This window comes from Alosa alosa, chromosome 1 (genome assembly GCF_017589495.1).
Source record: "Alosa alosa isolate M-15738 ecotype Scorff River chromosome 1, AALO_Geno_1.1, whole genome shotgun sequence".
NCBI lineage: Eukaryota > Metazoa > Chordata > Actinopteri > Clupeiformes > Clupeidae > Alosa > Alosa alosa.
In genome coordinates, this window is record NC_063189.1 from 27976992 (window position 1) to 27990699 (window position 13708).

At 43.1% G+C, this 13708-nt stretch overlaps 1 protein-coding gene across 1 annotated transcript in view; it reads left to right on the top strand.

Annotated features, from left to right (window-relative positions):
• Window positions 1-13708, top strand: part of LOC125298306 (collagen alpha-4(IV) chain-like) — a 37117-nt gene that overhangs the window by 17134 nt on the left and 6275 nt on the right. The window contains exons 14-42 of the mRNA XM_048249040.1: window positions 710-754; window positions 927-986; window positions 1393-1437; window positions 1822-1875; window positions 1979-2036; window positions 2292-2402; window positions 4676-4834; window positions 5067-5075; window positions 5183-5269; window positions 5519-5679; window positions 5828-5897; window positions 6889-6995; window positions 7323-7506; window positions 7666-7749; window positions 8213-8314; window positions 8489-8710; window positions 8856-9002; window positions 9086-9253; window positions 9377-9517; window positions 10100-10201; window positions 10625-10806; window positions 10931-10994; window positions 11180-11254; window positions 11372-11380; window positions 11767-11856; window positions 11944-12048; window positions 12156-12227; window positions 12380-12508; window positions 12669-12776. Of these exons, the coding sequence (XP_048104997.1) occupies window positions 710-754; window positions 927-986; window positions 1393-1437; window positions 1822-1875; window positions 1979-2036; window positions 2292-2402; window positions 4676-4834; window positions 5067-5075; window positions 5183-5269; window positions 5519-5679; window positions 5828-5897; window positions 6889-6995; window positions 7323-7506; window positions 7666-7749; window positions 8213-8314; window positions 8489-8710; window positions 8856-9002; window positions 9086-9253; window positions 9377-9517; window positions 10100-10201; window positions 10625-10806; window positions 10931-10994; window positions 11180-11254; window positions 11372-11380; window positions 11767-11856; window positions 11944-12048; window positions 12156-12227; window positions 12380-12508; window positions 12669-12776 (2950 nt within the window). The remainder of the gene's footprint in view (window positions 1-709; window positions 755-926; window positions 987-1392; window positions 1438-1821; window positions 1876-1978; window positions 2037-2291; window positions 2403-4675; window positions 4835-5066; window positions 5076-5182; window positions 5270-5518; window positions 5680-5827; window positions 5898-6888; window positions 6996-7322; window positions 7507-7665; window positions 7750-8212; window positions 8315-8488; window positions 8711-8855; window positions 9003-9085; window positions 9254-9376; window positions 9518-10099; window positions 10202-10624; window positions 10807-10930; window positions 10995-11179; window positions 11255-11371; window positions 11381-11766; window positions 11857-11943; window positions 12049-12155; window positions 12228-12379; window positions 12509-12668; window positions 12777-13708) is intronic.

A 13708-nucleotide genomic window follows, 5' to 3' on the forward strand; every position in this document is an offset into this window, starting at 1 on the left:
GCAAAATCATGTCGGTTTATCCTTTATAACATTAGGAAGATCAGACCTTATTTGACACAAGATTCCACACAACTTCTTGTTCAGGCCATGGTCTCCAAGCTAGACTATTGTAATTCACTATTAACTGGCTTATAGTAGCCAGAATTACATTTAAATCTCTCACTTTGGCCTATAGGACACTGACTGGATCTGCTCTCTGTTATTTTAATACAATGATCAAGATGTACATCCCCAACCGCCCACTGCAGTCTTCTGATGAACAGCTGTTGTGTCGACCAGTCATAGGTCAAATTCAAAACTCTTTTCCTCAGTACCATGCTATTGTTATTGTTATTATTTTATTGATTGAATGGACATTATTGTTTATTATTGCTATTTTCCTTCTTTTTCATTGGTTATTTCATTAGGCTGTTGATTGAATTGACATAGTTGTTTATTATTGCCGTTCTTAATATATATTTAATACCAACTTAATATAGTCTGACCAACATCATAAACCATAACTTTAATAATACCTCCAAATGTTGTTTATGTGTGGATATTCTAAACTGCTTGAGTATTGCTGTGATGTGTAATGTATATATGGGTATGTACTCGCATTAGCACTATAAAGCCAAAGTTGGCTTGCTGTCACATTCCAGAAAACAGCAAGGGCCTGGGCTAATCTAGACTGCTGCATCTGACAATTTATATAATATTTATTTCACAGGGTGACAAAGGCGACCCTGGATTATGTGGAGTCAAAGGCCCACCTGTAAGTGTGTGTGTGTGTGTGTGTGTGTGTGTGTGTGTGTGTGTGTGTGTGTGTGTGTGTGTACCTATCATTTTTGTCTCTATGCACATATTGAATCATGCATTTAGGTGCTAGATGATTGAATCACCTTCTTTTTTACACTGCTATAATAAAACATTTTGTACCATACTAGGGTTTTGCATTATCAGGAAACCCAGGAGAAAAGGGCATTTCTGGATATGTTGGCTCTCGTGTAAGTAGAATGTTTAGTTTTGTGAGGATATACTGTACAGTAGGTTGATGTTACCCTGGGAATCCAGAGTTCTCGCAGGAGCACAATATCAATTTCAATTGCGAGCTAATGTTATCCAATTGTGTCGAAGTCCGGAATCAGTCAGTTAACATTGGTCGTTGTGTTATCCAATTGCATGCATTTTCAAATGCATGCTCAGTGCGACCCCTCAAGTTGGGCCATTACATTATTTGTGTCCAGACCCTTAATCATTCGGATTTGGGTCTGGAATCTCCAGGCTAGGTTGATGTTTGGTTGGTTGGTTGATTTGATTGGTTGATTGGTTGACTGATAGATTGATTGATTAATTGGTTGGTTGGTTTGTTGGTTTATTGATTGTTGTTGTTATTGTCTTTTTACATTGCAGGGTGAACATGGCATTCCGGGAGCACCAGGATATAGGGGTGTTAAGGTTCTGTCATAGTAATTTTACTCTGCAATAATAAAGATAATACATTAGAGTTAGAGTTTTATTTGCCACATACATAAAGATATGATGTAAAACATGTAGTGGACTTCTATAGTTGCTCTTCTTGTTCAAGGGTTTCCTTACACGTTACCATAAAACAAAAATAATGTAATATGAGGAATGTGCTTTCAATTTCCTCCTCCCAGGTTAAACCTCCTCAAATATATCATTGAATTAATGTATCTCAACAACATCTAACCAACACTGTAGTCATTACAGCCAGGTTCAGTTTAGCAATATAATATAGATTAGACATAGGCATGTCAGTAAATGTTAGAGATACGTACATAAGAAGGGCATCACTTTCACATCTGTCTGCACTATCAGGGCAACCATGGAGATCCTGGGCTTCCAGGAATAAACGGACTCTCCGGTGCTAAGGTAACATTACATGAGCCTAATCACAGTGGGACACACCAAGTGACATAGTGCACAATAATGCAGGTTGGTCTCTCTGCTGAAAAAAAGTTATCCCTTAATGTAGGGAGAACAAGGAGAGCCTGGCCCCAAAGGAGCACCACTTTTGGTAGATAGGTTATCTGGTGAGAGTCAAATTTGAGTTTTCCAATGCATGATATAATCACTCTACCTGTACTCTTAAAAGAAATGTGTTAGAAACAACACAAACTGTGTTGCCCCTATCAGGACATAGAAACCTACCTAGACATAGAGATGTGTTAAAACAACACAAGATGTGTTATTTTCAACACATTTGTTTTAAGAGTATGGAGTTATTATAAAAGAACACCATTGGTTTACAGTAAATGCTAGTAATGCACCATACTCCCCTCCATCAGTTCCAGGTCCTGAGGGAGATAGTGGGTATTCAGGAGACCCAGGGTTGCCAGGCGATATGGGCGTTATGGGGGCCCCAGGGCAGCCAGGTCCCCGTGGCTATACACTCCCAAGTGAGTCCTTCTGAGCATCCAGATCTCCAGAGGTGTAAACTACTGTAGACCTTTTATTAACTCCACACACAATGTTGTGTCTGTCATTCCTGTCATTCTTCTCAGAATCACACACCACACGTGGAGACAAGATTTAGCAGTGCTTCTGATTTGTCTAACATCTGTGCAGGGAAATCATTTTTTGGCTACTTTTCTAGAAGTTTTGTGATTCAAACTGGAGTTGTAAAAGTCCGGCTTCAGAAAGTAAGAGACCTGTCACATATTCGCTCCGACCTCTCACTAAATCTGCTGAGTGTAATTAGTACAACTCCTCAGCCAGATAGATACGTAGTGCTAGTTAGTGAAATCACCTGTGTTACAGTTTTTTTCAACTGCTTACACACTAAATCTTTGCTTGTCACACAATTTTCTAAACATGTCCTTTAAACATCATAACCCGACACCAAATCTGCAAAACCATACACTAATTCTCAGTGTTTGACTCAGTTTTCAATTGACTAAAACACATTTTGCAAAACACCACACACAATTTTCTACCTAACACACAAAAATCTAACAGGAAGTAACTTGATTTCGTTCTTCAAACACAACCCATCAAAATGCCACACTAAATCACCAGTGCTTCACTCTTTCTCTTCACATGTGTAAACACTCTTTACTTTACTGAACACCATCCAATCATTGCCTTAGTATAGGTCTATGAATAGATATACTCTCTATATAGGTATAGACCCTTTCAATCTGCTCCTAGAGGATTTCCGGTTGAAATATTCAGAACCAATGCAGATACTTTAAAAATAGAGAAAATACAGTAATCGGACTTTAGCTTACAGTAATGTTCTACAAAATAAATTTGTCTTTTTACTCTATTTTTGTTTGTCCCCATGTTACAGTACCATTAGCTCAATACATTTTTCTGTGCCTCCAGAAATGCCTTAGGAATGCTTACTGTAGAATTGTTTGTTTCTGCAGTTGAAAGGGTCTATAGGCCTATGAATACATACTGTACACGACCCCCCACCTCCCACACACACAAACACACACACACGCACACACTTGTCTTTGGAAAAAAACAAAATCAGTGTTTTCAAAACTCCATGTACATCTGGTGGTCACTGTATTCTTCTTTGCTTTTTTTCTTGTTTGCTGTAAAATACTGTATTCACAACAGCAAATTATTTGGGAAAAATCACTATTTTTGGTTTCAATATTGCTTGCATTTTTACTGTGTATTTCAACTTCTCTTTGTTGATACCGTAACTTTCACTCTTGTATGGAAATACATATAGAAAGCCTAAGACAGAAGAGCTTTAGGTTTTGAGCAACAGTGTGTACATGATGTATCCAAAATGTCATATTATGACAAAAGTGTTTGTGATGTGAGGCGAATGTTTGCTTTAAACATGTGTTTTTGACATTTTGAATGTTGTGTGTCATTTTGCTGGAGATTTGGGGCATTTTGCATTTTGTGTGAGCAGTTGTGGGTTTTGTGTGTGGAGTTTTGAAAAATAGACACAGAGTTTTGAAAACGTGTGTAAACAATTGTAAAAAACTGTAAGTGCAGAGGTAGAACAAATGCATGGTAGGACTTTTACTTTCTGAAGCCAAACTTTTACACCTCTGATGCAAACTCATGATCAAAGTGCTTTACAAATAGCCTGGATACCAGACTCTCTGACTTCGCAGAGAGTCTGGCCTAGATCCATTGGCAAACGTTTATTTCCTGGTTGGTGGACGCTTGTCTGAAGTTTGAAATCATTGGAGTTAAATCACTAACGTTTGGTAATGACGTATGTTAACCACGAGGGACAACGATAACAATAGGCTTGCAACTTAAACGTAATCGCTCTCAGGAACGCCCTCTGTTCACTGGTTGGTTCGGAGACAAGTTGCCGAAGTGAACGAGAGTTATTCCAGACGGAGTACTGTAGGGAAATGTACAGTAAATGAGTGGAAGTACATAGACAGGCGGAGTTAGGCTAAAAAGAGAAAAACAAAATCTGTATACCCGTGTTGTATAAAAATATAAAACACACCTCTACACACATAGACAGCCAGCAAAAACAAATGATCAAATATGGAGATGTGATCAAATATGGAGAAAAAGCACAATCACCTTTACGCCTCAAGCAACTGTTAGGGATGGAACACAGTAGTTTGTCAGAAAACTGCACTATTCTGGGATGAAAATGAGGTTGTAAGAGATAGCTTATAAACTATTTTTTGAGAGAATTGACATAGTAAACCCTACTACTGTACCACCACTCTCACAGGCTCAGATGGCAGACCAGGGCTTAAAGGCCCTCCAGGTCCCAAAGGCTTTAAGGGCGAACCAGGGCAGTTTTACAATGGTGGGGGCGCTACTGGAGACCCCGGGTTGCCAGGGCCCCCTGGTCCTAAAGGGAATCGAGGACCCGCAGGTGTGGGTGCAGGTATGAAGATCAGAACTTTTTTTTTTTCAATCCCATGCACATTGTTGGATTAAAGGGAAAAGTCATAAGGTAATTATTACATCTAACCAATAAAAGGATGGTAGATTTGTAATCTGATGGTGTTGTATTCTGTCTATCTCTTCCTCTCTTTCTTTGTCTCTCTATCTTGGTATATCTCTGTCTCTCATGGTGGATCTTCATCCCTCTGACTACCTGCACAACCATTCCCAAGGATGCCTTGGTGAGTTTTGCATACTGACCCTCTTTATCACTGCATTGATGCCAGTGTTTAAGACATTATGAAATGCATAATGCCTCATTGCCACATGTATATTTCATGCACCATAGGCTACTGTGATCCTGGTTTTCCGGGTGCACGTGGGGAAAAGGGTGATCGAGGTGAACCTGGACAAATTGGTGCGATAGGGCTGAAAGGTATGTTGGCAGGAGACTGTGCTGGAGACATGTGCTCTGGCCTGTGTGCGGCTATCTCTCTAACTGGCACTCACAGCTGCCATGGCTGAAATACTGGAGGTCCAGTTTGTTAGAAGCTAAGGTCACAGAGATCCTGCAGTATCATGGGAGAGTTTGGCTAGTGCACAGGATGTCCTCAGTTCACCATGAATTGTTTCAGGCTTACATTAACTGTTGCTGAAATATTGTATGTGTCCAACTGGTTCTCAGGCTATCCTGGAGAGTGTTTGTGTGATTCGGCCTCTGGTCATCAGGGGCCCACAGGACCTCGAGGACCACCAGGCTCTCCTGGTTACCAAGGTTCAGTGGGCCCAGCTGGAGCGAGGGGGGACCCTGGCTTCAATGGAAACCCTGGACCTGTAGGCCTTAATGTAAGAGCTTTACATCAGCTTGTCTTTACCTGCTCCTTATGTAACCCCCATTGCTAACATTACCTCAGTTAGTATTGCAATGATAAGATTGATATCAGTTTATGTTTTATGAGATGTGTGACTTGAAAGCAACTTTTTTGTCATGTAGGGAATCCCAGGGGTAACTGGTTACCACGGTGCCAAAGGCCAGAAGGGAGAATCCTATATAGGTACAAAAGGTAAAAATGTACAGATTTTTTCTATGCCTTGGACATGGTTTGGATGCATCATCTGCATATAATAAGATAAACTATCTATATCCAGATACATAGAACTTCCCTCCTTAGTTATGACTGCCGGCTAGCGAAGCGACGGCCATATAGGTTTAGTCAGAGTTTTTTCTTCTTCCGGATTTGTTTTTTTCCCCTCAGTGAATTTCCGTTAACGATTCCCGGGAAAGAAACAACACGAGAGGGCTGCACGAAACTTGGTGGGCATGTAGCCCCGCAAGGATGACACGGAACCATTGTTTTTCGTTTTGATCCATTGCCAACCGGACACAGTACAGCCGGACACAGTTTTCTGTGAATATCTCGAGAACCGTAGGGCCTAGGATGACCAAATTTTTTCCGCATGTTGGTCTCAAGGGGCCACGTCAACCCATCCCATATCTGCTCATTTGAGGTATAGCGCCACCTAGTTAAATATGAAAAAGCAAAAACGAGGTATTGTAATCACAGGTATTTTTGGCTGATATGTTCGAAACTGCACAAAATTTGAACTGTACAGTAGGATCATTATGACACCCTCTGAATGCAGTTTTGTGGAATTCCATTGGGGGGCATGCAGTAAATTAATACATTTAGTGACTGTACACCAATCGGCCTGTAGACGGCACGCACACACTCACACACACAGGCACGCACACACCATGCACACACACCCACGCACGCACACACATAATCTCACACATAAAAACACCCACACACATGCAGGCAAGCAGGCACACGGACACTCACAAACACACAGAGATAAACTCAGACACAAAGTACGCACACACTCATTTACATACACAAAAGTAGGGGATAGAGTAGGAGATGGAGACAAATTTAGAAGCGTGATTTATTTTTGCGGAGAGAATGTGCAGGACTGGGCGGCGGTCATATTTTGTACCGCTCTGCGTTACATCTAGTTAAGAAACAAGCACTGTTTCCTTTTCCTGATCTACAGGCTTGAAGGGTGAGCAGGGGATTCCGGGAACACCTGGTATTAATGGAGCTCAAGGTCCGCCTGGCCCTGATGGAACCCACGGACCTATTGGAGATGCGGGGCTCCCAGTGAGTATACTGTACACCTTCACTTTTTGCTTTTGTTTTTATTGTGATGATGGTCAATGTTTGTGTGTTTGTGTATTTTTGTTTATATTCTGAAGCTTTCAATAAAAAGTTCAAACTGTGACGGCTGTCCTCAGAGCCTTAAGAGAAGTAGTAGTTTGAATAGATTCAGTTGTAGCTTCCTCTGTATTGCATGGTATGTATGTGATGATGATGAACTGAAGAACTGAAGTGTACTCTATGTATACACTATGTATAGAATAAGTCTGATGAGGTCTGGTTAACATAAGTGACCCTTTTAATTTAATTTACTTGACCCTGCCTGTTCAGGGTGACAGTTATACTGGGTGTATAGGTGACAAGGGATACCCAGGTTTGCCTGGTCCAAAAGGACCTCCAGGCCTAGCAGGACCCCCTGGTCCAGGCATACCTGGCCCAGCAGGAGACCGAGGACCGGAGGGGGATGAAGGACCACAGGGCCCCCCTGGTTTTTGTGGGCCTCCTGGACCTAGGGGTAAGAATCTATTTATCTTTCTGCCTGTCTGTATGTCTGGCGGTCTCTCTTTCTGTCTGCTCCTGTCTGTTTCTCTTTCACTGTTTCTTGTCTTGAGTAAAGGTTGCTCAAGACTTTTTAAGAAGATTGTTGAAGTGTTCATTCATGGCTGTCACTTAGGCGATATATGTGATCAGCTTTGTGATGACGAAGCAAGAAGTCCAGTTGGTCCTCCAGGACTACAAGGACCGCCAGGAGTTACCGGTGAGTATTCATACTCATAATGTCAAAAAAACACCTATGCTCTGTGTTGCTCAGATATTGACTGGATGCAAAGTGGCTAGCGTCAGCCCTGCTCTCTTGTTAAATCACTTTGGACCATGTGTGTTGGGGCTGTTACAGTTTTTCACATTTGGCAAATAACTCAAGTAATGAATTAATATCTCTATGATGTGCACGAGTGACTAGATCATGTGTGATAGTACTATAACTAGTAGTTTTGAGAATTTTGATTCTGATCACCAATGAAAACCTGCAACTTGAACAATTATGCTAAAGGTTTACACAGTGTGTTGAAAAGTGATGACAAGGGGTGAATAACACATTTTGTATATTAGGGCTTCACAATGTATATGGTAATGCAGGTCTCTGGAGTATTTAAAACCACCTGAACTGACCATATTGACTATTGAGCTGTGATCCTCACTGTCTGATCTCTGTTTATTAGGGAGACCTGGAGGTGAAGGGCAGCCGGGGCCACCAGGTCCTCCTGGACCACCAGGATTGAAAGGGCCGAGAGGGGACGATGCATTCCATCAATCACCCCCAGGTAAACTAGAACTAGAGTTATTACAGGATTACCAGTTCACCAGTTCTTACCATTTTTTATTGTGATTACGGTCAATGTTTGTGTGTTTGTGTATTTTTGTTTATGTTCTGACGCTTTCAATAAAAAGTTAATCACAAAAAAAAAAAATGATGTGGAGTACCTGATGTTTCTCAGGAAGCCAAGGTCCACCTGGTGATCCGGGTGATCCAGGCCCTCCGGGATACGTCACAGATGGCCCACCGGGCCCCCCGGGTCTCCAAGGGCCTCCAGGCCCAAAGGGACGACCAGGTGATGGGGGACCAAATGGCCCTCCTGGCCCTGTCGGACGAAGAGGATCTACTGGACCTCCTGGACTAAAGGGTGTAAAGGGAACAGCTGGCCTGCCTGGTGTACCAGGTACAATACACTGACTTTATATTTAGATGTTCCACCATCTAGTCAGTGTGAATACACACCTTGTGTTTGTGTACTTGATGTGTATTTAAGTTTTCAGACATACATGCAGCACAGTACCTCCACTCAGCAGTGACTGTCTCCATAGGAAGCCCAGGCCTTACAGGGACCAGTGGTTATAAAGGACATATGGGAGACCCTGGGCCCACAGGAGCCTCAGGTCCCCCAGGGAGGCCGGGGGTGGTGTGTGGCTTACCAGGTCTACCTGGTCCAGTAGGACCCATTGGGCCTGTAGGTGAGAGTCTGGGTGGGCGGTGGGGGCCAGGCTGATCAAAGACTGACTGTTTGATGACAACATCAATATTTCTTTGCTTCAAGGTTACAAAGGTGAGAAAGGTGGTAGTGGGCCGCCAGGCCCCACAGGTACTGGGCCCAAAGGACCTCTAGGGTCACCTGGAACACCTGGGTCACCAGGACGCCCTGGGCCAGCAGGACACCCTGGGCTACCCGGAGACCCTGGACTACATGGCCTTAACGGAATGAAAGGTGAGCTCTATCATGGGTCATAATTTGGTTCATTACGTAAATGGATTCAACCAGTTTACCATCCAAAAAGGTAAGCTTTGCATAAACTCATATATTGACCTTTTTATCATTTGCCACCTGTAGGTAACAGAGGTATCCCAGGAATACCTGGCTTTGGGAGACCTGGAAATCCTGGTGTGAGAGGCCCCCCTGGAAGACAAGGGGAAAGGGGTAACCCAGGACCAGATGGAGCTGATGGCGACAAAGGCTTCAAAGGAATAAAAGGTGCCTTTATCCTTTACATGCATGAAGCTGTAGAAGTACCATGTAATGTTCAAGTCAAATAACCCTTTACTGAAATGCATACAGCACAGACACCATAATGCAGAAAATATTCAAGATGATTGATTGATCAATTGAAATTATTTATTGTACAAACAATGTTTTTTTTTATAAAATGTAATAAATAAAATCTCTTGGTACTTTATTGATCAGGATAAACACAATGAAGCCCTATGGGCCTTATCTTCGCAATCAGAAATGGATGGTCAGAGTCTCAAAGCTTAAGAGCTTGTCCAGTTCACATTCGGCGTGATTTTGAGATCAGACATCATGCACATTGTTCAAAAGGGTTGCTCTTCTGTTTCTTATTCAGTCATGGGTGTGTTTTGGGTGTAACATCCTTTAAACCAGTGAGAGTGACATCGGTAATTCCCTTTAATAGCAAGCAGCACAACTTCAAACAGCACATCTGTATTTTGACTGTCAGCAGCACATTTGAAGGAATCTGTTGGCATGCGAGACGTCCATGTATGTGATAGAGGGATTTATGGGGACAACTTGATGCTTTTTTGTCAATATTCACAGGTCACAAGGGAAAGCCAGGGCCTCCAGGACCAGGGTTACAAGGGAAGGGGGAGAAGGGAAACCAGGGATCTCCGGGGCCAAAAGGATATCTTGGAGTCAGAGGTATGAATGAACCAATACTCAACACTGAGTAAAACAAAAACAATGCTTGAACATTCTATTTGGGCCCCAATCTACTTCCTCTGCATTAAGATAACATATGGAATGTTAAAAAGGAAGTCTCGTGGGGCCAACTATGATGCTGATAATGGAACTCGCTTTGCCTGGTCTAGACCCTTTCAAGAGAGTTCCATTATCAGCATCATAGTTGGCCCCACAAGACTTCCTTTTTAACATTCCATATGTTATCTTAATGCAGAGGAAGTAGATTGGGGCCCAAATAGAATGTTCAAGAATTGTTTTTGTTTACCTTGTTGAAAGGGTCCATATATTTCACAAAAGGCATCTTGCCTATATCTTTATCCACACAGACTGCCTTATGGGACATGAGATCTGAGACACAGCTGGTTTGTTTTTCATGCCTAGGTGACAAAGGTTTCCCAGGACCACCAGGTTGGGCAGGTGTGAACGGTGTGGACGGCCCACCTGGGTATCAGAAAGGCCCAACTGGCCCACCAGGATGGTGTGGGCATCTTGGCCCCCCCGGCCCTCCTGGACCTCTGGGAGATCGGGGGCCCAATGGGCCTCCTGGAGCCTATGGTTACAAGGTCAACTTGGAATGATAAGCTTGTAGACACTACATGCCACCTTTTTCTGTGCAAGTCCCAATGCACTATGTATTCTATACAGAGGGGGGCTGAAGAATTCATTGTCATCTCTTGTTCCATTCAGGGTGACCCAGGTGTCCCAGGACCACCAGGTCCATATGGACTGCCAGGCTTAGATGGCATGAAAGGTAGGCTGGATGAGCATCTAAGGCAAATCATGGCTACTGTAAAACAGGCTGTGTGTGGAGACCATTGCAGCCTTTATAGACAGAAAGTCATAATTGGGAATAAGAACCATAGGGGTGAAGGGGAGGACGGGTCATCAGTGTGACCTTTGTGTGAGACCTTTACAGTTTATGTCTACTTTAAACAGGTGAACCAGGGCCCAGTCAAGGATTCCCTGGGCCTCCGGGTCAGAAAGGAAGTCCGGGAGAAACTGGTCCTCCAGGTTAATGTTGTCTATATGGCATGTACACACTCACTGATTATTTCACAGTATGGGATTTAATGTAACATACTCTCTGCTTATTTTATTCCATGTGCTGCCCGGCCAATGAATCATCAGGCTGTACTGGTAAATTATAACATATTGTATCATATCATATCATATCATATATCATAAATCATTTCATATATCAATCATATCATATATCAATCATATCATGTCATGTCATTACATGTCATATGTCATATCATGTTATGTCATGTCATATCATATCATGGCATATCATGTCACGTTATGTAATTTCCTATCAATACATTTCCTTTATTCATAATTTAGCTGATGCTGTTATCGAGGTCGACTTTCAGAGAACTAACTATAGGGACAATACCTCAGGAGGAACTCACCTTGATCAGGGGCACAATGGTGGCAGCAACTGGAATCGACCTCACCACCTGCAGGTGTTCCATTTGGAAGCCCAGATCCCTGTTGATTTATCTTGTGTTCTGCTTTTCTAGGGGCGAGAGGAGACCCGGGAGAGGAGGGTGACATAGGCTATAATGGATTCCCTGGCCCAAAAGGAAACCAAGGTCCCAGAGGGCCCCCAGGTGAGACTGAATGGCCCACTACTTTATCTATCTACAGTATCTCATCCTCTTCTGCCTATAATGTGGACCGTGTATGTGCGTATGCAGGCCCTGCTGGTCCTCCAGGATCTGGGCTCCATGGTCCTCCAGGCCCCACTGGCCCCGAAGGACCTCCAGGCCCTAAAGGTTACCCTGGACCTAATGGTCACCCGGGTGAGCTATATGCACATACTCACTCACCAAAGGCAATGTCTGGGTTTGGGATAAGGTTCTGTGTGGGTTTCACATGTATAATATGAATTGAATTTGTTCTCTTTCAGGCCCAACAGGAGATCCAGGTCTGCCTGGTCTGAATGGCCTTATTGGTGCAAAGGGAGAGAGAGGATCAATTGGTAAAGCACAGTAAATTCTGGCCTTGAGCTATTGAGCTACACATTGCCCCCCTTTGCTTCTCAAATACATTCAAAAGTGATTTGCAAAGTCATTTCAGCATGTGTTCCATAACCTAATAGAGGCATGGGCTCCATGTTGTGCACCTTCACAGGGGTAGGTGGGGGTAGTCCCCAAGGACCCTCTGGTTCTCCTGGAGATCAAGGCCCACGAGGAGATCCAGGATTCCCAGGATTCTCTCAACCAGGATCAAAGGGTTCGAGAGGCAATCCAGGAACACCAGGTATGACTAATAGTGTCATATGGTCATTGGTTCGTATCTCCATACCACATGAGTAACAAGTTATACATTCTTGGCTGTCTTCACTCTCTTGAAAATCGTTGGGAATGACAGATGAAGGGGTCAAAATGAACATCATCAGTTTAACCGAATGTCTCTCTAGGCTTCCCAGGTGTCCCGGGGGAGCCAGGCAATCCTGGGAGAGACTGCACACAGAGCAACAGAGGACCTGATGGAGATCCAGGCCCCCCTGGCCATGATGGACCTCCAGGTTGGTTCCTCAGGAAGTAGTTGGTTCCTCAGTTGCGTCTAAATTCGCCTCAGCTGTCCGGCTTCCATCGCTTCCAACTATAGTGTTGAGCTATTCCCTGCAGGTACGCAGGGCTAGTGAGGCAAAGAATATATTTTTGTTTTCTCAGATTCAAATTTTCTCTTCAAAATATAGTATGTGCTTGCGATAGTACCATTGCATGTTCATAACCACAGCCATTTTTGACAGAATATTCATTTTATTAATTTTCTACTCAATAAATCAATACATTTTATTGATTACTCGTACAGTCCTAGAACAAGTATTACAGTAAATCACTGCAAACAGTTACCAGCCCTTTCATCCTTGTTACGGCCCATGATGAGCACTAACCATGGATTAACAGACCAAAGAGACGGATTATCAAAAGAGGGGTAGTTTATTTTGTAACCCTCGCAAAAATGGTCAAAAGGCCCGACAGTACGATCCCTTGCAGGGGATAATGTTTGGGAAAACAGACAAAGGTGATGGCGCTGGCTACAAGCCGGTCACACGATCCTCATCTGTTTGGTGAGAGAGAGACTGAGGTAAGCAGCGGGTGGCCTTAAGTAGGCTGTGCCAGGTGCACCTGATTATGGGTAGTTAACCTGTGGGCACACGGAAAAAGGTGAAAGCACAAACGCAAGACATACTCGCCCCAGCAGGGGAGCTCAACATGAATGCAAACTAACTAAACAATAAGGGTTCGTAACAATCCTTGTTATGTTATTGCACTAGTTTGTTAACTACCACAGTCACGAGTTGGGTCGCGATAGTCTGTCATTTTTAAAAGTGGGTCCCCAGAAAAAAAGTTTGAGAAACACTGCACTAAACACTAAACGGAACAAATGTTTTTGGGAACTGAAGTTGACATGGGTTTCGTTCTCAGTTGTGCACATCTGTTTTGAATAGGT